The sequence below is a fragment of the Aulonocara stuartgranti genome, assembly GCF_965226115.1.
Source record: "Aulonocara stuartgranti genome assembly, chromosome: 6".
Classification (NCBI taxonomy): domain Eukaryota; kingdom Metazoa; phylum Chordata; class Actinopteri; order Cichliformes; family Cichlidae; genus Aulonocara; species Aulonocara stuartgranti.
The window spans coordinates 1221285-1247761 of NC_138944.1; the positions used below are offsets into that span (position 1 = coordinate 1221285).

The 26477-nt window shown below is 46.4% G+C and overlaps 1 protein-coding gene across 1 annotated transcript in view; it reads left to right on the forward strand.

Moving 5' to 3' along the window:
- The window catches only part of LOC309707998 (neuronal membrane glycoprotein M6-a-like), a 28835-nt gene extending 3149 nt beyond the window's left edge, over nt 1-25686 (forward strand). Inside the window, exons 2-7 of the mRNA XM_082535686.1 lie at nt 14477-14669; nt 16117-16273; nt 17016-17169; nt 18707-18783; nt 18863-18928; nt 19821-25686. Of these exons, the coding sequence (XP_082391812.1) occupies nt 14477-14669; nt 16117-16273; nt 17016-17169; nt 18707-18783; nt 18863-18928; nt 19821-19973 (800 nt within the window). The 3' untranslated portion in view covers nt 19974-25686. The remainder of the gene's footprint in view (nt 1-14476; nt 14670-16116; nt 16274-17015; nt 17170-18706; nt 18784-18862; nt 18929-19820) is intronic.
- Nucleotides 25687-26477: the final 791 nt, after the last annotated feature.

Below are 26477 nucleotides of genomic sequence, written 5' to 3' on the forward strand. Positions count from 1 at the left end.
ACCCACCTGTCAGTCAACTAAGCCGTGCCTCTAATTGTGCATGCAGTCATGCAGGCAGTAAATATGTTTATTTCTTAATGCTGCAGCCTCTAGTGGATGTTAGAGGAACTGCAGGCTTTGGTGCGCCTGTGTTTGCTTAGTTTTTCTGTCCTGTAAGCCGACGTTTGATGGAACGCTGCCGACACCGTCCAGAGGTTCTCACAAAAACTCAAATGCAGTCACGCTCAGTGAGCATGGCAGATCAATGGCAGAAATACGTATTAATCATACTTTCACATTTATGGCACCTCGACTTAGTGTCATATTTTTGCATCATCCGTTTATTTGTGTAATACAACTCTGACAATGTTGTAAACAGGGGGATGTCACTGTGTCTTCACAATGACACTTGAACAGTCTCCGTCATCGATCAGCTGAGCTCGTTCTTTGACACACATCCAGTCCCAGCTGAGGTTAGGTGCAGATCCCTGTGTCCTCAGTAGGTGTGAGTGCAGGTTGTACACGTGATGCTTTCATGTCAACATTTTAAGTATCTCTCTAAGAAAACAGAAAATCAGAGTTATTAACTGAGACGGGAAGAGAAGGAGGAGCGATCATTTGTGGTTACTTGGTGCCAGACATCATATCCTCACATGACAAACACACCAAAACAAAACCCCGCTGCGGTCTGTGAGCTGCTGCCGTTTCATCTCTTCCTGTTTGATCCGTTCCTCCTTCACGTTCTCGGGTTTGAGCTTCAGTCGGTCTCCGCTGATATGAAAGGAGCACCGAGGGTCTTTCTCAGGAAACACCGGCTTCATTTTAAAAGGCAACGTGTCTCTACAAATTAGCATGAGCATTTTATTAGCATTAAGGAGCATAATTACAAATAATTTCTGTCTGGGGAAGCAGGGCGGACCGAGGCTTGTTCTCACGCTGCTGCGGTCCAGAGGACATCGTAAAAATCGTTTTGAGGTTTTGTAGATCTCAGTGAGAAAGCTGAGAGCGGACTTTGTGTATTTGCCTCATATCCATTTCATTATCACGGCCACTAATAGAAAGGTACTTCATGGAGAGTGCAGTGAGTCAATACAAACTGACTTATAGGCCCAGAGAGGGGAGGGTGAGATGCTGGAGCCATAAAGCAGCCGAGGAGGATGGCATACGGGATGTTTCTGCTTTATCTCTCTCTGTCTGTGGAGGTAATTTCATTACTGTCCATTGACACATGAAATGAAAAGCAGCTCTGCTCTGCTGCCTGTGAGCGTTTCAGCCTCACACACTGTGTGCAGCTGGCTGGACGACCTCAGAGGAAGGAGGTTAACCCCGGCCCTCGCCGTAACACCCGCGGCTCGGTGTGTCCGGTCACCTCTCGGATCCGGATACGAGCAGCTTCTGGGCCGAATGCCAGGAAAGTTTTTTGTAGCATCACAACCCCAAATTTCTACTTTTACATGAGGAACATGAAAATGAGCAGATTGTTATGACTGCGTTGGAGAGACGTGCTTTAGTGCTGGGTCCAGTCTTGGAGGCCCTGCTGTACATTTGGTGAATTGAAAGGCGCTCAAAGCGTCGTTAAATACATAAAAGTAAAACTCCAACCTTTCTGTGAGCAGCTCCACGTAGCAGACATTGTGTGAGTCGCTCAGTTTATGAGGTGTGTCTGCCATCTTGAAAATATGATGGGACTAAGTGCTGCTGGCCGTGTGGTGTGAAAAGAAAAACCTTAAAAACCTCAGCAGCCTTCTCGCTGGTCTGAGCCGCTTCATGCAGGAACTACTTTTTCTCTGCGTCGTCTTCCTGCGCAGTGATACGTGGAGCCGTCACAAAACTGTCCCTATTTTTTTGGCACCACAGGCAGAGATCCCTCACTGTTATCTTAGCTTGAACTGTCCCCTGAATGCTGTGAGCCTTCCTTGAGATTTGAAATTTTCCGAGCTCCTCATCCTCCCAGCGGGATGAAGCTCGTTACTTCTAAAGAGATCTGTTTGTCTAAATGCTGGTGGCAGCAGTTTCGTGTAAGTGGGATATGGACACAACGTTTCACATTTACACTGCAGTTTCGTCTTCGGCGCTTCGCCGTCCACACCAATGCCCTCCTGTGGTTTGGTGGTGTTTGGCGACGTGTAAATGTTTTTGTGTTTTCTGTGTTGTCGTGTCGAGCATCACGTTTCCAGCTGCAATTCAGAAAATCCTCCTGTATCACTGTAAAGTCAGCGAGCGCTGGCAGCGCTTCCACTTTTCACCGTTTCGTGGAGCGGCTCCAGCCTCGGTTTGTGCATGACATCACCACCACAGTCTGCGTGTGTGCAGCTCCTCGGGAGGAGGGAGTGGTTCACATTCTGCATCTACACATCGACACGAGCAGAAACGATGCCTCCACAGCATCGGCGTCTTGTTTATCTGTGGCATTATCGTGCAGTTAGTCCAAAAGCTTTGTGTTTTTCTGATTTTCTGTTTGTGGGTGGAACCGGGGGGGTGGAAGAGCTGGTGCAGATATCTCATTAGTGTGGGGTGCTCAGCTTCCGGTGCAGGTCTAAAAATGGCGTTTCAGAGGCTTGTCTCGTGGCAAGAGTGGCGCTCTGAATGTTGTTTCTGTGTGAGCATGAAAGTCTGCACAGAGCTGCAGAGATATCAAACCCCAGCATGTTCAGCCGGTCGGTGTTCGGATCCTAGATGTGTGCGCAGCTGATCGAGGGTCGTGTCTGCAGAGCAGCTGCAGATTATTCCAGTCCACAGCCTTCTTCCTGATTCATTTCCCAGTCTATCCAGTCCAATGTGTGCTTTTCTTGGATGAATGTCTCCCATCTCACTCAGCGACATTTCCACCACACTGATCTGTGATCGGTCACAAACCCTCCAAACAGCAGCCGTGAGCTGAGGATAGTCTGAATGTAAGAGACCAGCACGAACGTGTTCAGAGCAGCTTTCCCCGTGAAGCGTTACACGTTCACTGAACTCTCAGCGCTCCTCTTTAACTGAAGGCAAATATGATGATTGCACCGAATTCGCCTTCGTAATATTTCATAATTTCTGTCTGGCTGTCTGAGAGTCATCCATCACTGAAACTGATTGGTCTCACTGGGTCTCCCCCCTCATCTTCTCCCTGTTATTGCTGGCCTGATTTATTGGCCTCCATCAGCGTGTGGTTCTGTGGCATTCCTGCAAACACAGACGATATTTAACATCTGCAGGGAAACAAAAGGCAAAGTGGTGCATTTATGGAAGTGTTTTATGTAGAAGAACAAAATGTGAAAGCCCACCGACCGTGCATCTGTTTCAAGGTTTTAGGGGTTGCTGGCAAGATGCTAAACGAGGTGTTAAACTTGGCAAAATCTCACAGAGTTTCAGTCGAAGGAACCACGTTAACCTCCATCGTGGCCTGTGTGAGGATATCTGCAGCACCAAAGGCTGATGGATAAAACTTTAGATTCTTAAGGTACGAGCTGCTGGCCCCTGCTGTCCCTTTCCTCCAGTTTGTCACAGAGTAGATCACTGATCATCTGGTCGCCGCCCTCACAACACTAACTAAAGCTTAGTGCTGCCCCTACGCGCACGCAGACAAATAAACCAGGAAGGTGCCTTCATGCTGGCTTTTTGACTTGCTCCACTGTGATGCGATTTCACAGACACGTGGATGAATCTAACGAGTCAGCGCTTCTGCTCCGATCCCCCGATTATCCCACAGGTAGGCGTAGCTGCCTATGTCCGGCTAACGAAGGCCAGATAATCTCCCGTTACTGCGTCGTTAATGATGAGACGGCTGGTAAAACGGTTCTCCCCAAACTCTGTGAGCACAGCTGCTTGTGAGCCACTGTCATCGGTGATAAAGTTAGAGCGCCTGCCTCTATCACACAGCTGTGAACGGTTGTCACGGTGATGGGGAGGCAGGGAGGGAGGGGTTTGTGGATCAACAGAGAATTTGATTGGCAGATTGGAAAATCTTTTCAGGAGGCGGTGTGTGCGTGTGTGTGTGTGCGTGTGTGTGTGTGCGTGTGTGTGTGTGCGTGTGTGTCACAAAGAAGATATCCATGTATATGAAAATTTTGTTGTTGTGAATCAAAGACAAAAAAACACCTTAAACGTTTAAAAGAGAAAAGCTTCGCATGTAGACGACGGCGGTGCGTGCACATGCATACGCCTATATTTATCTGGGTTACCCTCCACTGGGCTGCACGGCCGCTCAGTCTTAATGGTGTCGCTGGGCTGGGCTTGTCATTTCCATTAGAACCCAGTCCTGACTCCTGAGTGCATCTTCAGGCCACTCTGTGTTTGTGTGTCTGTGTGAGAGCTCAGTGACCCTCTCCTACAGCACACATACACACACACACATAAACACACACACACACACACAGCAGTGGTGTTTGTTGGTCTGTTAGACAATCAGGCAAAACAGCACAAAATACAGCCTAATGAGCACCAAGACCCAATGTGAAAGAGTGTGTGTGTGTGTGTGTGTGTGTGTGTGTGTGTGTGTGTGTGTGTGTGTGCGTGTGTGTGTGTGTGTGTGTACATGTTTAGACATCGTTATGAGAACAGAAAGTTGGCATGCTGCTATAATTGTGGAGACCAACAGTCACTTATGGGAACCTAAATCTCGGTTCCCAAAAATTTGGAGACTCAAATGTGGTTTTAGTGTCAGGGTTACAGTTAGGGTTAGGTTTATGTCAATTAGATGTGCACCTCCGTGTATACATCTCACCTCAGGATCCACCATCCTGAGGTCTTTAATTGTCATGTGTGAAGTTATTTCGGGAGCATGGCCACAACTCGTTCAGAAACATTTTAAAAAGGGAAGAAAACTTTAAATTTCTGACACACGAGAGCTGATGATAGATGACCTGGGGTGGGATGAAGTGGGTGTAGCTCAGGAGGTGGAGTCAGGTCATCTACTGATCTGGAGGTTGGTGGTTCGATCCCTGGCTCCTCCAGTCTGCATGCCAAGTATCCTTGAGCAAGATACTAACCCCAAGTTTTGCACGGAGTATGAATGTTAGCTAGGAAGCACTAAAAGACTTGGAAGAAAGTGCTTGTGTGATTGGGTGAATGTGGCACGTTGTGTAGAGCGCCACATAAGAATCCATTTACCATAACCCTGAAGCTAATGCATCTCAATAGAAAGCATGACGCACCTCCTCGGGTCACCTTTGCAACGCAGGTAATGCAGCTTTAATATTGTACGGTAGACCCCACAATAATCCAATATTATTATTGGCACCATAATGTTTGTCTCTTTTCTGCAAATACTGCTTATTAGAGATTAAACATGAATGTGTTGATGCACGCTCAATCATCCAGGTAAGGAAGTCCCAAAAAGTGGATTCTGTTCATCTGGATGTAATGCTGCATCCAGATGAACAGAATCCACTTTTTGGGATTAAACCAGAATATATCAGAAAGAAAATAATAAAATCACACATTTAAGAACATGGAAGCAGCAAATGCTTTTGGTTTTTGCTTTTATAAAATGAATGAAACTAATTTCATTGAACTAATAATCAGTGAAACAATGTAACAACGCAGTTAAAATGCATTCGTAGTTTGATTAATATTTAGTTATCTTCAAGAATATTACATAACACATACTTGGCCCCAATTTAGTCTTTTTAGGGTCTTACGTTCAAATGAGCCTCGGGTTAACTCTGAGTGCTGCTATATAAACAAAATTGAACTGAACAGAGCTGAAATTGGCCAGGGAAACACTGAACATGGAAATAACCTCATTTATTACAAACAGAACTACAAAAAAATTAATGAAGAATAATTAAAAATGAGTTCTGGTCATTTAATTTATGTACGTTCATGGTTTTCTGCAAATGTAAGTTCACATAGTATCAAGATGGTGATATCAACTTAATGTTAATAAGGCCATCCATCCATCTTTTTCTGTTTATCCGGGGCCGGATCGCGGGGGCAGCAGCCTAAGCAGAGAAGGCCAGGCCAGCCGACAGACATAATCCCTCCAGCGTGTTCTGGGTCTGCCCCGGGGCCTCCTCCTGGTGGGGAATACCCACAACACCTCACCCAGGAGGTGCCCAGGAGGCATCCTTGTCAGATGCCTGAACCACCTCAACTGGCTCCTATCGATGTGGAGGAGCGGTGGCTCTACTCTGAGCCCCTCCCAGATGGCTGAACTTCTCACCCTATCTCTTAGAAAGAGGCCAGCCACCCTTCGTAGAAACTTGATTCTGCCCCTTTTATCCACGATCTTGTTCTTTTTGTCACTACGAAGAGCTCGTGACATCAGGTGAGGCCTGACTGGTAAATCAACAATCAACTACGCTGTTGTTCTCAGCTCTCTCTTCACCACGATGGACTGGTACAGTCTCCACATCATTGCAGACACAGCAATAATCCGTCTGTCGATCTGTGAACAAGATCCCGAGATACTTAAACTCCTCCACTTGGGGCAGGAACTCATCTTTGAGTGGGAACTCCACCCTTTAACAGCTGAGGACCATGGCCTCAGGCTTCAAGGTGCTGATTCCCATTCCCACCACTTCACACTCGGCTGGGAACGTTCTCCAGTTTGAGCTGGGGCCGTCACCTGATGAAGCCAACAGAACCACATCATCTGTGATAAGCAGAGATGAGATTCTGAGACCACTCAAGTGGAAGCCATCATCCACCACACAGAACCCCTGGTGGAGTTCAACACTTACTGCTTACTGCTGGCATTGCAGCGCAAGCTCTTACAATAGCTATACAGCCCCCCCCCCCGGACACTCAGAGGGACACTCAGAGGGACACTCAGAGGGACACGGTCGAATGCCTTGTCAAAGTCAAAACACAAGTAGACTGGTTGGGCAAACTCCCACACACCCTGAAATATCCTCAAGACAGTAGAGTTGGTCCAGTGTTCCACGACCAGGACCGAAACCTCATTGTTCCTCCTGCATCCGAGGTTCGGCTAACGGATGAACTTTCCTTTCCAGCACCCTGGCGTAGACTTTCCCAGGGAGGCTGAGTGTGACACCCCATCCAATCCAGAACTACCACCCCACATCTCCAAACAATGTTGCAGAAGCGCATCACACAAGACAGCCCTACAGTATCCATAGCCTTTAGGAACTCAGGGCAAACCTTATCCACTCAGGGGCCCTGCCACCAAGGAGATGTTTAACTGCCTCAGTGACCTCACCCCAAGAGGTAGGTGAGCCATCTCCCCCATCCCCAGATTCTGATTCCTGTACGGATGCCATGCCAGTGGGATTATCTTCAGCTGAAAACAGCAGCACCCCACCACCACTGCACACTGTGCGGGTAGAGCACCACTTTCCCCTCCTGAGTTGTCTGATGGTTTAACAGAAATGCTTTGAGGCAGACCAAAACTCTTATTCCATGTCCTCATGGTCACCTGACAAAACGTACACACACATTGTGTTCATTATGGTGGAAGTCCAATAACAGAACACAGCTCGGGTTCAGATGAGGCAGGTTGTTCCTTCCAACCGTGCCCCTCCAGGTCTCACTGTGGTCGCCAAAGTAAGCAATGAAGTCTCCGGGTAAGACGACAGTGTCACCAGATGAAGCATCCACAGGGACCCCACTCAGTGATCCCATGAAGGCTCGGTACTCTGAACTATCATTCAGCGTCCAGATGAAAGTCAGGACCTGTTCCCCGACCCAAAGGCAAAGGGAAGGAACGCTCTTGTCCACCAGGAAACACCCCAGTATACAGGCAGACAGTCGAGGAGATACAGCACCCAGATACCCACCCGCCGCCACTCACGGAGGGCAACTCCACACTGGGACAGAGTCCAGCCCCTCTCCAAGAGACTGGTTCCAGAGCCCAAGCAGTTCTTTGAGGTGGGCCCGACTGTATCTAGTTGGTATCTCTCAGCCTCATGCTCATAGATAGAAATCTAACTTTAAACTGCCACAAAACCACTAAAGCAGCAACATAAGCAGAACCTACACTCAGTACATCCCTACAAGTTTGGCAAATCCAGTGCAAGTTCTTCAATAGGTTTACAGGGAAATATGTTGTACTGGAAAAGATTTATTCAGTCACACGGTCACAGTTTACGGTCCAAATATCAATTCAATAAAGAGTCAGATCTGATTGTTTTGTTTCTATCGTGAACATGTTAGAGGTACAGTGTGTGTTTGTCCCGCAGGATTATGAGGCTGATGATCAGCACTGATCTGCAGTGGAACAGCAAATGGATTCCTGCGATCATCTAAAAAAATAAGCTCCTCCTAAACAAAGAAAACACACACAGAGAGATGCAGCACACAGTCTGTCCCGGTTTTTACCAGGTCACTGGGTCTTTCCTGCGTTTAAAGCCCAAATATGGAAATATGACGGGATTATAACATGGCTCAAATTCAGGACACACACTCAGCCTCACACACACAGATATGTGCTGATAATGAAAACACTCAGACAGCAACATACTGCAGAAACAGCTTCACAGCACATTTATATTATCAAGCTGTGTGTGTGTGTGTGTGTGTGTGTGTGCGTGCGTGCGTGCGTGCGTGCGTGCGTGCGTGCACGCGCAGCTCCATCTGCCTCACAGCTCAAACATGCATGAATGTGTGTGTGAGACTCAGAGCCACGAGCCGACTCAGCTGCACGGGGACGTTTTGTTAAATGGAGTCAGCGCAGCAAAATGGTACCTTCCTGCTGGCAGAGCCGCCATGTTTGTTCCTTCGTTGGCGGCTCACGTTGTTGCAGAGAAACATGCAAAATCTGCAGTCAACGTCAACGTTTTCCTCAAAACGATGTGATGAAAAACATGCTGTGTGTGTGTGTGTGTGTGTGTGTGTGTGTGTGTGTGTGTGTGTGTGTGTGTGTGAGAGAGAGACAGTATGCATTAGTGAGACTGTAGCCCTCACAGTGCTGCGCTGTTGCCATGACAACGCTACAGGCAAAGTGGGTCAGCAGGCTCCTGCCACACCCCAGTTGGCATGGCAACAAGGGTGGTCAATTAAACCTGAGCAGCATGATGACTCACTCACACACACACACCACTTTTCTTTGTCACCCCCTGTTGTGTGTGTGTGTGTGTGTGTGTGTGTGTGTGTGTGAGAGACTGATTTTGTCCAGTTTGCTTGAATTGAAATTCCTCGTAATCTGAGTGGAGGGTGAAGTAACTGGGTGGGGCTGATGGAGGACGCGCAGGCTGTGACATCACAGCCAGACAACTGTCAGTCAAAGAAAAACACACCGCTACCACAGACTGTAGATAAATGATGGAGCCACTTCCCAGGTTGTGAGGCTCTGTTCTGAAGCGTCACATGTGTAAATTTTGTGTGTCACCGTGATGGATGCTTGGTGCTCCACCTGAGGATGGAGTACAGATCATGCTGACTGGGTGATCCTCAGACTGCCGCACAGACCTGCTCACTGGTTCTCAGAAACAAACCCTGAAACGGCAGCTCAGACTTCTGGGACTGGAGCACAGCACAGTGTGTGTTCTGTGATGGTAACTGTAATTACCTCCAGGTTGAAAAATGGCGTTCTTGATTCCTACTGGCATTTATTGGATGCAGGTGCCGCCAACTATGCTGCGAGACCGTACAAAATGTCGACACATTCTGCACTGCACTGACCAACACTCGACAGCTCTGTCACAAATAAACATCTTGTTTCCACACCAACACATAAAGCACAAATTGCGCATCTCATTGATCGCATTAACTTGAAGGGGTTAATAAAAACACACCTTGCCGTACCCCCTCTTCACCCACACACTGGGAAAACTGCCACCCACTGAGAAAGGGAAATGCTGCCCTCTACTGACTGTGGCATGTAACTGAAAATATCGTCAATCCTAAACAACAGATTGAACATTGGTTCCACCCTGGAAACATTTTGTAGAACCTTTAAATGTGTGTCTACATTACAATCTGAAATCTGATCTCAAACAAACTGGTTTTAATCTGAAATTATATTTTATTTATGTATTTATTTGCATTATTATTTTATTTTGAAGTTCCTGAAGTGTCTTCTCTTCTCTGTGCACATAAAGCAGCCATCACTGGCTTTTAATCTGTCCCCCTGCTGTGATCATGTGATCGTGGGTCGCTCCTGAAAGACAGAACTGAACACTGGATCCTGATTACTGAGCCCGAACACCTCCTGCTAATGAGCTGCTTATGCTGCACCTCCTGTGCTGACGAGCTTTAAGCGATCTGCAGCATAAAACACGTCTACAGTGATTTCACCCATCAGCTGTAGTGTCACCACTGACAACAACCCAGTGAGTCATCGTGTACTCGAATACTCCTCTCCTGCTTCTACATGTGTGCAAGACAGATGAGCTAAACTACACCAGGGAGGAAATGTAGATGTTTGCGTTAAACGGTGGAAGAAGTCCAGCAGGGAAAGATGTTGTTCTGCTGCCTCCCGTCGTTGCGTTACTGCCATTATTTCTGCACTGAAAAGCTTCTCAGAGAGGAAAGATCACTGTTTATCTGGCAGCCACACAAATGAGTCATTTGAAAATAGCCGAATTGTTGGTGCATCATTCGCAGCTACTGCACAATTACATAATGTGGCAGGTGGAGAGCTCTACTTAATCATTCCAAGCACAGGAGAATGGCTCTGGACAACAGGCAGAGTGATCAGAAGTAACCTCTCACTGCAAAAGACTCAGCAGGAGTGTTAGCATGGACGAGGACGAGGAGGAGCGGGTTAAGGTGCTCCAGTCTTGTTTTCCTCAAATACAATATATAAGTTAGGCATTTGTGCTGCTAAGACCAAATGATTCACAAAGAGGTTACAACCTTCACTTTGCATGCTTTCATTGCAAAGTTCACTGAAGAATAACCTACGATTCCCCAAAGAAACCAACCAAAGGTCCAATAGGAGACCAAGAAAGTCATGTGTGTTTAAAATCCTCACACCAGGAGTGAGAATGTTTGTGGTGCCGTTAGTACTGAAATAAATGTACTTCAGGACGTTTTCACAGGAAAAAGTATAATTAGCTCAGATTTAATCCAGTTTTTTAATAAGGGAGCATTTCCTTTATGAATGGAGCTCTCTGTCTGCTCCTGTGTTGTAGGAAGGTTATTTTGAGCCAATATTTAAAATGTATTGCATTGAATTCAGCTGATTGTGGGGAAGAAGCCAAGTGAATGTCAGTTTATATGTGCAGCTGCTCTTGCATTGTGTCAGTTTAACTGACTGCGTGACACATTGTTTGTCTGTCGGTGAGGCTTATTGTCCATGAGGAGGTAAGAGCTGCTAATCAACCGGATCATTTAAAGCTACATCAAACTGGTCATTAAAACACTCACAGCTAATAAAACCCTTCAGGAGGCATTTAGGCATCACGTTTCATCTCCTGCTCTCGGAGGAGGAAGAGCCGCGGCCGTCGCTACATTGATCTCTGCTCGGTTTTCTCTTCTTCACGAGCTTTTAAAATTTTCATTTTTGCTCTTCGGTATTTAAAGGAGTCATTTTTTAGGAACGTCAAATGAAAGTTATTGCATCCGCATTATTTCCTGTAGGCCAACATTCACGGAGCAAACTGGGAGTTTTGGTTTCTGCACTCAAATGTAAAACTTTATGTTGTGACTTTGCACGTGCTGCTCCATGTAATGACCAACCCGGCGGTGCACATGCTCGTTTTACCGCCGTCTGTGTGCTCATAACTAGTGATGTGCGAATCATGAACGAATCGTTCAGTACTCGAGAATCACTTTACTGACTCGTGAATCATGATTCACAAGCCCAACTGACTCATTCCTGTTGCTGTTAGCAAACTAATTTCATTAGTAGAAATATATCTAGCTTATAATTAAAATTGTGTGTGTGGGGGGGAACAACAGCCAGTTTCTTAACAGAAACATTTCTGTTCTGAACTGGAAGAAAAAACCCTGAGTAGAAGCTCACATCAAGACAATCCGGTCTTTAAGTGATGACATGCTGAATCCTGCTTCAGGGCCCAAACTACCTTGCGTTTCATAGGGCTATTGTGCTTTAAACATGTTTTAATGCTTTGTAACTTGTTCTATTTCATCTCAACAAGCCCATAAAAACAGTCAGTGATCAATGTCGGCCTCTCTCGGTTTTTATTACTGCTAATCATTTTAAAGCTCAGTTTTTAAAGATTCCGATGCAACTACATCCTGCCATGCGATTGCATTTGTCTCTAACCATCAGGAACCCTCACGTTAACTTTATCAAGTGGAAAGAAGTTAGCGTTCATCCTCCAGCTTCACTGTGCTAATGTTATGCTAACATAGCTGTGTCGCTAGCGATCACGTAGCACATCATTATATACCAGCTAGCCCAACTTCAGTAACCCTACAAACGTCACTGCTGTTTAGTTTTCTGTCTTCATTTATGTTGGAAGTGATAGCAGAGCTGTACGTTTGAATTTTTTCATAAATCTCTCAGTCAGAACATGCTATATCATGCTTAGCTAACTAGCGAAACTAGTGATCTAACTTCCGCTAACTTCCTGCTAACTTCTAACTCCATTAAATTTAATAAATCCTGTTTTCATGGATGCCTGGATGTTAAACTTAATCGTTACACCTGGTAAAGCAGCAACGCTGATCATTTTATTACAGATGAAAGAATTTAGACAGTTTTTCAACTCTCAGTAATGCTGTAGTGATCGTTTGACTTTGGGACCTGCAGCGGAGTTTAGAACCCGGACGCGGCTAATGACGTCAGACTTTCTCAATTCTCAAGTACGCGAGTCCGTACTCACCGAGAATGCACGCGAGTACGGACTCGCGATTTGTACAATTGGAACACCAGCGTACTTGATGATGTCACAGGTCCGGAGTTTTTACTGCCGTCCCCTCTTAATTTAACTGTGAGTAATATGTTATGAAGCTTAACTTTAATCACAGCCAAACCGGTTTACTCAGGAACAAATAAAACACTGAAATAAACCAAACATTAACATTTAGAAGTGATCTAAGCGACTTATATATCATGTTTAACCTATTAATAAAAATAGTGTACATGTACATACGTGTACATACCTTAATAAAAACAAGCAGATGAGATGTTAGAACGCTTTTATTTTTATTTTAGTGGACACTCAATACAATAGACAGCTGCTGGGGTTTGGGGTTTGTTTAACCTATAGCGAAAAGACCACGGGGGGGGGGTTGGAAACGATGTGCCGGGAGTCCGCTGTTCTCGCCGGCTCTAATGATCCTCGACCTCGCTGTCTGCTATGGAGCTGGTGGGTCACAGACGTCTCCGAAAACGTCGGAGTGCGTTTGGAAATATATGACATCTTGATAAATCGAGCAGATATTTGAAGTTTACACAGCTACATTCTCGCTTGAAAATAACTTAAAAGTTTATTTTGTGACCCAGAAAGAGTAATATGTAAAAGTTTTTAGCCGCGCTCGTCCGCCATTGCTGCGTTTGAGTTTTGGACGAAATGCATTCTGGGATATTTAGCTGTACCAAGTCCACACAAGTCACCACCAATGCATGCTCAATAAAACGGGCGGAGCGAGAACACATCCGGGACTTTTTTGCGTTCTCGGCTTGATGCGTACTTCGAATTGGAGCAGTACTTGGTCTCCGACTGATGACGTATCACGAGTACACGACAACGCAAGTACGCACAAGTACGCACATTGAGAAAGGCCCAAAAACCGGATAGCTCCTCAATTCACAGTAGCATCGCTCTGCTAACATGCTAACAGCACATTTGAGTTACTCACCCCCCTTCCTGTGCTGAATCGTAGCATGAACGAATCACTCACTCACTCACTAGTCATGTCCAAATTCATGGGCTGCATCCTCCTGAGGACCCGTCCTTCGCGGTCTAGGTGGGCCGGGTCCTCAGAAGGTCGGGTAGGCCGGAAGTAAACGGCCGTGAAATTGGACGGTCTAGCCTTCAGATTTGCGTCACCGCTGTCTCGGTGGAGTTTAATAAACTCAGCCGTCTGCTCCTTGCTATCTAAAATATAAAAGAACATTGGCGTAAATTCTTGATTGTCTCACACTTCTGTTTAATCAGCCACGAAGGACACACCCGACCCATCCTTCAAATCTGAGGAATTTGTTGGCCGCATTCGGAGGAGTCTACGAATTCGGACAGCCTTCGTCACATCACTGTGACGTAATCGGCCTACAAACGCGTCCTCATGAGGATGCAGACCATGAATTTGGACGTGACCACTCATTCACCACACATTTGAGGAAAATACTAATAAAATAAATGTTCCCTTTAAGAATCTTAATTTTTTTTTTTTGCTCTTTTTTGCGCTATAAAAATAGTTGTTTTTCTTTTTCAATCACTCATCTTAGCAGTAGGATTTACATGAAAATAGAAACAAATTAAGTTTGAATGAAAATGTAAATTTTTTGCACTCTCTGGTCAACTGACTCAGTGACCCAAACAAAAACCCATTTTGGTGAGTGACTCATTCAAACTCAGTAAAAAAACTTGAATTTACCATCGTTCCTCATAACCCCGCCCCGTGTCTTCTCCTTTGCTTTCATCATCGTCATATAGAATTTGTCGAACTGCAGTCAGACTCACGGTTTCTGTCTCTGTCTCAGGCTGTAAGGAGTGCTGCGAGCGATGTGTGGGCAGCCTGCCCTGGGCGTCGCTCATCGCCACCATCCTCCTCTACATGGGCGTGGCCTTGTTCTGTGGGTGTGGCCACGAGGCTTTGAGCGGCACCGTCACCATCCTCCAGAACTACTTTGAAGTCATTAGAGCCCCGGGAGACACTCTGGATGTGTTCACCATGTAAGTGTTTCATCTTTTCTCTGTACGGAGTATTAATAATCACTCTTAATAATCACAAACCCCAAACAGAACGAGCTGAAGTCAACTGAAGTGCATAGCCTGTATATAAAAGATGAACGCAGCCATTGGTTTCAGTGTTTTCTCTTTTTTTCTAATTGATAATGGGTCCTAATTGGTGCATCCCATCGATAGTCAAAGGAGCTTGCTCTTTCAAGGATGCCAATGTTCACATTTTGGACAGAGAGGACAGATGGTTTGAAAGAGGAGTGAAAGAAGCATCTATGTCCACTGTGAGCGACCATCTTTGAACAGAGGCGGGGTTTACGACACCAACTCTCTGCCATCTATAATCCAGTTTTGAGATCCCTCCCCAGACGCCTGAACGCCCACTCACATCCTGGGCCATCTGACCTCAGGAATTCGCATGATAGGGTGGGGCCAGGTTTCACAATGAACACACCTGAAACTCTGGCTGATTGGGACCCACACCCAGTTTCACACCTTGGCTCAGGCGATTAGAGGATCATCAGGGGTCCTTTTGTCCCTCTGTGGGGGGAAACTCCCACTAGGTTTAAATCTGGGACTCCCCACCATTTGACCTTAGAACTGAAGAAGCTTCTCGGATGAGAGGTGAAACGTCTTCAAGCAACTTAAAGAAGTCCAGATGCTTTCCTTTGCAAGCTCCTTTGACTACGATGACCTGGAGGACTGAGAACCTTCACAGACATCCCATCGCTAGTAATATCCAAAATAAAATTCTAAAACTTCACTCACCAGAAATGGAGCGTAGGCTATTTACAGCACAAGAAACTGTATTATTGGGCACAGTTTGTCTCAAGTTCAGGCCACGCCCCTTCCTGCTATACAGCTATAAATCCCTTGTTGGCCCACACAGTTGTTTGTTCTAGTTTCTTACCCCGCCCCTCCAGGCCCGGGAACCCGCACCTCTTCCTTTATTACGTGGTCTCCAACCTGCAGCCTTTGAGCTAGCTCGTAGCCTCTGGGCTAGCCTGTTGCTTCATTATTATTAAAAGTGTTTCATTCACATCATCGTTGCCATCCACCTGTCAATCAAAGACCACGCCCCTAACCGTGCATGCAGTCATGCCGTCTGTAAACATGATTATTTCTGCTGTAACCTTTTAACAGTGTAGAGACCGACTCACTGCTGGAGCTTCTAGTGGACACTACTGGAACTGCAGTTTTTGGCTCTTCAATGTTTTTTTAAAAAAAAATGTAAACAGACACACGAGAAAATAAAGATAAAATTAGGAATGGCTACATTTACACCACTTACATTTTTAATGTGAATAAATCCTCCATGATTCTCTGGTTTCTGGCAGTTCCTCGTGGTGATTTAGCTGAAGAAGTCTGAAGAGCACTCGAAGCATGAAAATAAATAAGCAGTCATTAATTAGCGACGCTGTGATGTGTGTCCTCTCCGCAGCATCGACATCCTGAAGTACATAATTTATGGCCTTGCAGCTGGATTCTTTGTGTTTGGAGTGCTGCTGCTGGTGGAGGGCTTTTTCACCACCGGAGCCATCCGCGATCTCTACGGAGAGTTCAAGATCACTGCCTGCGGACGCTGCCTTACTGCATTCGTGAGTCAAAACTTCTAAAACTCGTCAAGACATATTTGTGTTTAAGTTAGTGTTAATTTAAACAAAGAAGCTGCTGGAAGGATAGACGTGGTGACCCTTTCCTATTTTATACAAACTCCACTTTGCTAATGAGGGCCAATAATTAGCTTGATGTCACATGACCATAAATGACCGCAAAAGGTCAGCATCACTGATATTTACTTGGATGTGCAGAGTAGTATGATTCATATTGACCATTATTGACATTAAAGTTGTTTTACACACACACGCACGCACACACACACACATACATACACACAGACACACACACACACACGCATGCACGCACGCACACACACACACAGTGATTACGGCCCTTTTTAAACATCTACAGTTGCTTTTATCTGGATCAAACACTTATTTGCACAAACTTTATAACTTATAACTTAAGTGATGTCGTTGTGGCACTTTAACGTTTCCTGCAAATAAATGTTTGCAGTAAACAGCACAGTCATGTTCATCATGTTCATCACAAAAGTACTGTTGGTTTCTGAGGTTTGTATTCGTCTAGTCAGCTACATCTGGAAACTGTGACAGATATTAGAGTGGCGTGCATGCGTCAGTGCAGCCACTCAGCTCTGCGGCTGATGAAGACGAATGTGCATTTTGCACTTTTTTTAGTCCAACCTGAATAAAGACTTTTGTGAGCTCTGCTGAACGTGATGCACAGCAGTGCGAGACTAACGTGTGCCTGTGTTTGCAGCTGATGTTCCTGGCCTACCTGTTCTTCCTGGTGTGGCTCGGGGTGACAGCATTCACCAGCCTGCCGGTCTTCATGTACTTCAACGTTTGGTCCATGTGTCAGAACACCAGCTCGGTGGAGGGAACCAACCTCTGCCTGGACCTGCGTCAGTTTGGTACGCAGACTTTGGACCCTTTGCTCTTTGCACCCTGATGTTAAATGAACTTCCAATCATGAACAGCTACATTTCTAACTTACAAAAGAATTTCGTTTCTTTGTGGTTAGACCTCTGCAGGCTTTGCACAACGCATTTTCTGAGTTTGAGTTAAACAAGGAGGACTGGTTTTCCCAGTTTGATGCAGTTTATGTGAGATGCTGTAAACAGGAAGACTGACGAGTTCAGCTTGATGAGCTCAGCTGCCTTTAAACAAATGACTGTAATTTCTCCGTGCTGCTGCTCCGAGCTCAGACCGGCCCCTCCCATTGATCCGTGCACCTCTAATTTATGTGTGGAACATCTTTTCCTTCACTTTGTTGGATTTAGCAGACTGGAAATCTTCTTCATACGCTGCTGTTCAGATTTTTAACTCAGCCTGTTCTTTGTTCTGTGATTAAAAGTAAGATCCTGGATCACCCGATCGCTGCTTAGAGCAGGCAGGTTAATGGTGACTCACCAAAACACCAAACTGGCACATATCATGGAAAAACCTGTGTGTGTGCAGAAGAAGTGCCAAATACCAGCAGAAAGCTGCAAAGCCTTCCAGGCGCTGCAACGACATCCGAGAATCGGACGCTCGAGAGGAAAAACATTGATCTGAAATATCTGCAAATTCATTAATGACAGAAAACGTCCGAGCTCGGCCTGTCGGTCGGTGTTTCTGGTGTTTGATGAAGTCCTGAACATGTGTTTGAGGGGTTAGACAGCTGAGCCTGTGTGAAATGTGGGTGTGACTGAATAACAGCAGCGACGGCGGTCTGGCTCTCTTCAGACATCCTGAGAACAGATCACAGAAATGTCAGGAAGCAGTAACGGGACATGTTTGTCTCTGGGTGTCGCTGCCTGCATTCACTCAGGAGCCACGGCTCCACCTTAAATCAGTACAATGTCAGATGTCATTCGGCATGTAAGGTGCCAGAAGTTGGCCCGGTTAGGCCCAGAGGTGCCAGCTGTCTGGGTTCTTTATGCAGATTATTTTTCTGCCTGATTATCATCACCTGTCTTTCCAAACAGCATGTTAGCACGACTTAGCTCAAAACCTCCTTAAATGTTCACACAGACAGACTTCAGCTGGTGGATGCTGCACATTACTGTGTGCACGATGCAGCACTGCCCACCATGTTGTTCTCAGGATGCCTACATTAAAACAAAAGGCACCACCAGAGGCCTTGTGTGCGCTCGCTCACTGCGCTGCCATCTGCTGTTCAACATTTAGACTGCAGCAGGCCTCAGTCAGCAAACTAATGAAGATTTCTCAGGAGGAAAAACATTAAAGATGAACTCCTGGTTCATGAGGCGCTGCGCTCTGGACTGTGATTACTTCAAGGCCGTTCCCAGCGGCCGACAGTCCAGGAGCGGGGAAGCGTTGATCTTGGTCAGCTTTAATTAAAGAAACGCAGGGACCGTCCGAGCGCTGCGATAGGCAGAGATTCCCCGGTTCCTTCATCAACCACAGAGGACGAGGAGAGGCTAACAGAGCGTTTGTGCTTCTCAGGAGCGGTGACCATCTCCGAGGAGAGGAAGTTGTGCACGCAGTCCGAGAAGTTCGTCAAGATGTGCGAATCCAACGAGGTGAGAACGCAGCAAAAACACGTACACGTGATAACCCGTCAGCACAAATCCACCGCATCATGCGTATGTTGTGTTGCAGCTGGACTTGACCTTCCACCTGTTCGTGTGCGCACTAGCAGGAGCAGGAGCTGCTGTCATCGCCATGGTAAGAACCATCATTCTCATATCTGATTGGTTATAATTTGTTCTGCCATTATGGTTTTTAATGATTGGTGCAAACGAAGGAAACAGACATCATCCCTGCAGACAGGGAGACAAAAGAGTCAGAGTGTAAAATCCAGTCCTGCACGTCTGCAGTGAGACAGGCGGTGAGTCACCGGCGTCTCCAGATCCGAGGCGTGGAGACGCTCACGTCCTTCCATCCTCGCTCCAAGCACACATTCACAAACCTGAGCCTTTCTGAATAATCTCCGATCTTTCCCGTGCGCAGATCTGTACAAGAACCAAAGCACCGGCACTCGTCCACACACACAAATCTGTTGTGCGGCAGGAAGCAGCGTGAGGGACGTTTCATTTGTCAACTTACTGAAGGGGATGAAACCGCGTGGTGCTGCATGTGAATGCTAAAATGCTAAAATGAAGAGTATATCACACACACGGCACAGCAACAGCAGTGAGTTGCTGCGCCGTGCTTTAACACTAGGGGCCGCCAGAGGGAGCGGCTCGTGTGCACAGTGTGGGATTAACGGCATTAGACTCGACCCGTGTTCAGGGCTGTACCTGTGTTTGCTCCAGGAAGGTGACTACATGTGCACTTCCTCTATTAAATTCAAGTAAACCTGTTAAAAACATACAGCTGCTGTTTTTAGCCCTGAGTGGCAGAAACAAGGTAAACACATCCTGTCCTCCTTCTGCCTTTAAAGGCGAGATGTGACCCCCTCATCTGGCCTCCCCCTCCTTTTCCTGCAGCACTGATGTGATGGTGTAGGAACAGTCCAAACCAGCTGATCCCAGATAAGCCGCTCAATCTGTCTGCAGCGTCAGCGTGCAGCGGACGAGTCGGTGATGTTTGATCAGTCTCCTGCGTTTCCCCTCAGGTGCACTTCCTGATGGCTCTAGCCGCTAACTGGGGCTACCTGAAGGACGCCAGTCGGATGCAGAAGTACGAGGACATCAAGTCGAAGGAGGAGCAGGAGCTGCACGACATCCACTCTACACGCTCCAAAGAACGCCTCAATGCCTACACATAAACACGCCGCCACGAGGAACGACACACACACACTTACCTGTCAGACACACACGCACACACGGGTGAAAAAGATTCATTCAAACAAATTTACAGACACGAGTAGGCAGAAATTAGAGGATAAGAAACCCATGAGATCACCGACGCCCTCCTCATCCTCAGCTCTGATCATTGCTGGTCTGCTCCAAGTTTAACACGATAAATCGTCCAGATTCACCGAACATAAAGCGGTCAGACATTTTAGTCTGAAGGTTTCTGAATGTGATGGTGTGAGTTTTCAGGCCTTTCAGAGTAAAATGCTGCACAAACAAAAGTTCTCACTGCATAACACAAACCAGCGTAACGAGGAAATGCCAAAAATCACCGCGGACGAACCCAAAGAAGGAGAATTATTTCAATCTGATCGCCTAAAGACTCCAAACAGCAACGATCTACAGCAGACGCATGAGGACGGCGTCCGTGAGCTCATCGGCAACACACACACACACACACACACACACACACACACACACACACACACACACACACACACGGAGACATGTAGATGTGACTGAATGGTCGTTGTTTGGTGGTGTCATGCTGTGTTGTGTCGTTCGCCACGCTATGATGATGGTGTCACAGAGAAATAAGGTCCCCGAGGAAATTTGTGCCTCCCGGGTACAAATGGGTAGCTTTGCCAACTCCCCCCACCCCCTCCTTTCTCCCTCCCTGACCTCTGACCTCTTCACGTTGAGCCCAGTTTCATTAGTTGTTTCGTAGTTTCTCGTGTGGTCGTTTGCGGCGGTGGGGGGTGGGGCGGGGTTTTGGAAACAAAAGCACTGGATTGGTTAACATCCAGCAGATGGTCGGAGACCCGCCTGAGGTTAGCGTTGAGCTCGAGCTTTGGTTATATTGTTTTCAACCATAACCACGGGCCGATCACGACGACCTGCAGGAGAGATTTTACCCGTTAATTGCGGAGCGCCGATGATCGCAGAAGAATCGATGTCACGAACACGACCAAATTCTCTCAATGCGTCTCTATTTCTGCGTATCGTATTCTTCTTTTTATTCTGAGGCTGACAGCATGCACGGTGGCAGCGGGGGTGCAGCTAGTGAAACGGGGCTCCCTCCTCCCCCCCTCTTCGTCCCCTGATTGTAAAAACTTGTGATTCGTCCTGAGAAACAGCACATCTTAGCAGCACAAAGTCTTTTAGTCATCATCTCATCCGTCTGTTACGTAACGTTTTCTCACTTTTCAGGGATTTTGCCACATTTTTATTCGGATTCTTTCTGTGTGATTTTAGCACCGGGGTATTTAAACGAGGGGGGGGGGGGGGGCTGTAACATTACCAGGTGATGATTCAGTATTTCAGCGATTCTGCACACACACACACACACACACACACACACAAGCGTATACACCAGTCATCTCGAGCGATTCGTTGTTCTCATGCTTCCTGTTTTGCGTTCTTTGGCGACGCCCTGATGCGACCAAAACGTTATTTGTAAGTTGAGTCAGAAAAATCAGCGACACCAACCGCAGGCTGACGGCGGCAGAGGATCGGCAGGAATTCTGGGTAGTGTTTGTGTGTTGGCGGTGGTGGAGGTGGTGGTGTCTGAAGCAGATTGTAGGGCGGAGGAAGAGGAACGACATTCCAGCGAATAAGCTAATGGTTCAGGGCTGAGCTGCTGGACTGTGGTTGCCGGCTGCTCTCGTGTCCTGTAACGCTCTCCTCGGGTTGCTGGGTTATTCTGGACCAGCGGAGCTTCCCAGTTCTCCACAGTCGCAGTTCACCACGCGAGGTTTTATCAGCAGATAAAAATGCAGTCAACACATTTAATAAGCTCGACGTCCTTCTAACGCAGTGGGCTCAGGTCCAAACGCTGTTCGGTCTTTGTTCTGTGTTCAGCAAGAGAAGAAGAAGCGTGCAGGCGAGGATGGTGATGACTCTCTATCTGCCAGTAGAGACGACTGAGAGCGAGATGAAGATGATGACATGATGGTTTGATTTGATGAGACTACCGGCACACACACACACACACACACACACACACACACACACACTCCACCACCGCCATCACTCTGAGCCATAACTCTTTACTTTTCATGATGACATTTCACTATTTTATTATCAACTTTTAATCTTTGAAACTTTTTAAATGTGAAATCATTTAATTAGAAAAAAGAAATGTGTTTTTTTTCTCTTTTCCTTTCGCGTGTGGGCGGTGCTAAAGCGCTGCACCGACGTTAACTCTGTATAAAGATATACATATATGTGAAACAGTCGAGGTGAGCAGCCGGGAGGAGGATTTCCTATGGGTTACAGAGTCCGGAGGGGGCGGCGGTTCAGTCCCAATGTCCTGATCCTCTGCTCCCCGCGCACAGCTGCACTTACACCTCGACGCTCCCGAGCCGCAGTAAAAGGTTTAAACCGGCGCCTCGGCTCCAATAACCACGACGACCAAAGTCCAGATTCGCTGGCTTCACACGTTGGTCATCCTGATTTGTTGTGACTCTCTAAACAGTTATTTTGAGTGATTCAACGATGGGTCGCCATCTGCCTCAGCCAATCAGCACGTGGAAAACGTTGTTTGCCGCCAGCTTTGTGGCTCGACGTCCTGCTCGTGTGTTTTAAATACTTTAATGACCTTATAACCAGTGTTGCCAACTCCTCAGTAAGGAAAATCGCTATTGGCTGTCCCAAAAGTCGCTAGAAGTTGACAAATGACGTCATCGTCCAATTTGCATAATTGGTCATGCTAATCTAATTGTAAGCTATGTTGTTGGAGAGAGAAATGACATCGTGGAAGAGACATAAAGTGAGTAAAAAACGTCCTAAATGCAGTTAGAGTTTATTTAGAACTACAAATTAAATTTCTTTTAGCAATTATTGTTTTTTAATGTCACAATTCCAACCCTGCTCCTTTACCCGGGCTTGGACCGGCAAAAGTGACCCGAAATTGGCACTCTGGTGGAGTTACTGTGTGTGTGTGTTTATAAGTAGTTTTAAACCTTGTGATCCACAAAACAGCATAAGAGTAAAAGAACTGACTGCGTTACAGTCAGTGCGGAGCAGCGGCTTCGCTCATGCACGATTCATTTGCCGTTTGGACGCACAGGTGTGAACGTCTCCTGCCCTGATAGCAGCGGGGGGAGGACTGTCCTCCACCCGTGAGCGCTTTGGCACGGGTGAGGTGCCCACGGCAGCACCGCTGCTTGTTGAGAGTAAGAGCGATACGCGCTTTCACGTCAAAAAGTCGTCATAAATAAGTCTCCAATAACACCGGAAAAAGTCGCCAGATTTGTCGCTAGTCGCTTTTTAGAAAAAAAGTCGCTGAAAACTCGCTAAACATAGCGACAAATTCGCTAAGTTGGCAACACTGCTTATAACTTAATGCTAAAAAACTAATTTCACTTATTTAAAAAATGTGTGCAAGCTGATTGGTTTAAACTCAGATAAAAGCTTTGATGTTAGACAGCACAGATGCTGATTGGCTGAAGCATTCACGGGACGCCATCCAATCAGGACGTGTTGGGAGCGTCTGCGTTTACAGCAGACATAAAGAGCAGTTAGCGTCTCAAGCCGTGCTCGCTGCTTCGTGTAACTGCAGCTGACCAAAGTACAAAAAGCACCGCGGCGTCATCGAGGGGCGCCTCCGCCGGACTCGCGTCCTGTTCAGGTGTGTCCCGGCTGCACACGGTCAGTATTTTTAAGGGTCTAGTTTTACAGTAACAGTATTCTATCATTTCATTGCCTGACAATGGATGTCTTGTCAGTGTTTTTAACCTCAGATAAAAGAAAAAATAGTTTTTTGTGCACTTATTGACCATCGTGAGCTCTCTCTCTTATTCTTGGTGTGTAAGTGCATTGAGATCCCCACTGTGGGACCCGTGTATAGTCTTGCAGCATTGGTTATAACCTGAAGAAATAACAATGATGAAAACGAATGAATTCATAATAATGAAGATAATCTTATACTACATAAAAAAGACAGTGACTCTAGTTGTTGTTTGTGGCATGGTTATGCATTCAATGGTCATAATTTTAACGATTAAAACAAGACAAAAAAAAGTCATTTTTTTCCACTGGCGCTGTTCTGCTGTTTTTATTTTCCACTTTTCCGTGTGCAGTATTGCCGTTCCTGTTGCTAATGGTGTTGCTAAGCTAGCTTGCTTGCTCAGTTGTTTACCACCAGAGCAATATATTGTAGCAGTTTGACAAAATCGAGACGTTAAAAACAACAAGTCCATTCAATTTACGGCATACAAGTGCATGAATTTATGATTGCAAGTCTTCAGTGATATGATTATGGTGTTCTGTATTGTTTATCCTAATAAAGCGGATTTGCAGATGTGGTGTAATGTATTGCTCTGGCCACCCGTTTCCCTGCACCCACCTCTGCTCACGTGCTCCTCCTCGCCCTCCTCGCAAACGCACGGCTCGGACGCTTTCAGAGCCCGTGGTGGATTTCAGACGAATGATCGGAAACGCAGAATTCAAACTTCCAGCGCTGCTGGATGTGGAGGACCACAACGGCCATTGGTTAAAAAGGACGTGAATAAATTAACAAACACGTCTTTAATGCAAAAATAATATTTATACAAAATAGGGTTTCTTAGCTTAATTGTTTTTGGAATTAGTCCTCTGTTTACTTTATTTCCCCTTTTGGTTCTTTCTGTGTTTCGGCTTCATTATGCAAGCAAGACCCAGAGAGCTGATTCTGCTCACCTGGGTGTTACCTTCGGTCACCATCCAGGTGACCAAATGCACCGCTGAATCGTCTCTGGATCAGCGACGGTGCGCCGACTCCTCCTGGTCGCTGAACCAAGGTCGGTCTCTGCGAGGCAAACGAATCAGTCGTGTTAAGTTTGGCTTGTGTTCGGTGCACAAACACGGATGCAAACTCAAACGTTAGTTTATGCAAAACTGTCAGAAATACTTAATAATCTGAATGATGGCAGTTTTGGTCGTCCACAGTCTGAAGGTGAAGAAGAAAGGAGCCAGACTGTCGGCTGTCAGTGTGGCACAGAACAGATTTGGCCCAAATGAAACCAAAACACCTGAGACAGGTGACCCGAGAGGCTCAGCCCGCTGTTGTAGTCGGGTGGAGGAGGACGTGAGCAGCTCGCTCTCCATTCGTTCAAGTCTCCTCATCTGACTGTCTAACCCACATGTAAAGACGAACGCGTGTGATGACACGTTCTGATCCTGCGTCCTCTCGGTCTGCTCGCTGACCGCGGCTGAACCATTCCAGGATCCCGAGCGCGGGATCAGAAACCCGAGCGCGTCGGCGCGATCGAGCATGAGTTTCAATGACATGACGTCTGAGTTCCAACCCGCTGTGAGGTTTGCCGTGTTCCCACAGCTCTGAATCACAGGGGGAGATCAGACCCTCTGTGCCTCTTGTCCATCATGAAGTGAGCCGCAGATCTAACAGCTGATGATGTCAGTCCGTGACCTTCCACTGATCATCGCGTGTTTCAGATTCATGCATTATGTGAGGTTGGACATTTTGGACGTTGGAGGTCGTTTTTTTCTGTTTCTCTATAGTGTGCTAGACTTTTTGTACTTCACTCTGGTTGCTTAGTAGCAGGCTTCATCTGATTCACTCCTCCATCTTTGTACATATGTGTGCCAACAGCTTGGGCAGACAGTGGCTTTTTTATTTGTAAAGACATAAACTTGCTTGCATATATAAATAAAATGAAATAATACACTTGTGTACTTGTTAATAAGGGAACATCCTGAGTTTGTGTCTTCATTTCTCTCACAAAGTCATTAGAAATAATTAAAAAAGGATAATGAGGATGTTACGTCATCCTCACACTGAGTGATGAAACATCAACAGACCAACGTGTGGCGCAGAGGATGAATAAAAGACGCTTTATCACACGCGGCCGGATCATCATCCACGATGGAAGCTGCTGTGATTCATATTTCTGGTGATAGATACAATAAATCTGATCAGAGTTATGAAGGACGTTTATGCACAAAGGCCTCACACCAAAGGTAAAGCTAGTCACGTGATGTCACCTGCTTCATGCAGGCCTTTATCCAAGGAAAGGAAACAACAGGCTGGCACAGGGAGGACACGAAAACTCTAAAGGCCTAACTGAACACGAGGACCAAGCCCTTCTTGATAAAGGCTGTAACAGCGCCATCTTGTGGTCACATTTATGCATTACAGCGTCAAAAAAACTGGCTGGCGTTGAGCAGTCAGCAGCTGACGTCTTCTAAGCAACAAGGACTAAACCATCGTTTATGTTTCCTCCGTTTTGTATTATTACCTGATGGTTTTGCATCTAGAACCTCTTTTAGGATTATCGCGCATTAGTTCGGCTTCAGTCACAGAAAGCTGTCACCGGATCATCTCTGCAGCACGTCTGCACACGATGAGCAGATAACCTCAAAGTGACGAACATTTGATTTAAAAAAGAAAGGCTGAAGTTACAGAGGGCTATGTTTCCCCTCGACGCCCTCAGGTGTGCGACCAGACCAGAGCGCACAGATCCAAGTCTACAGTT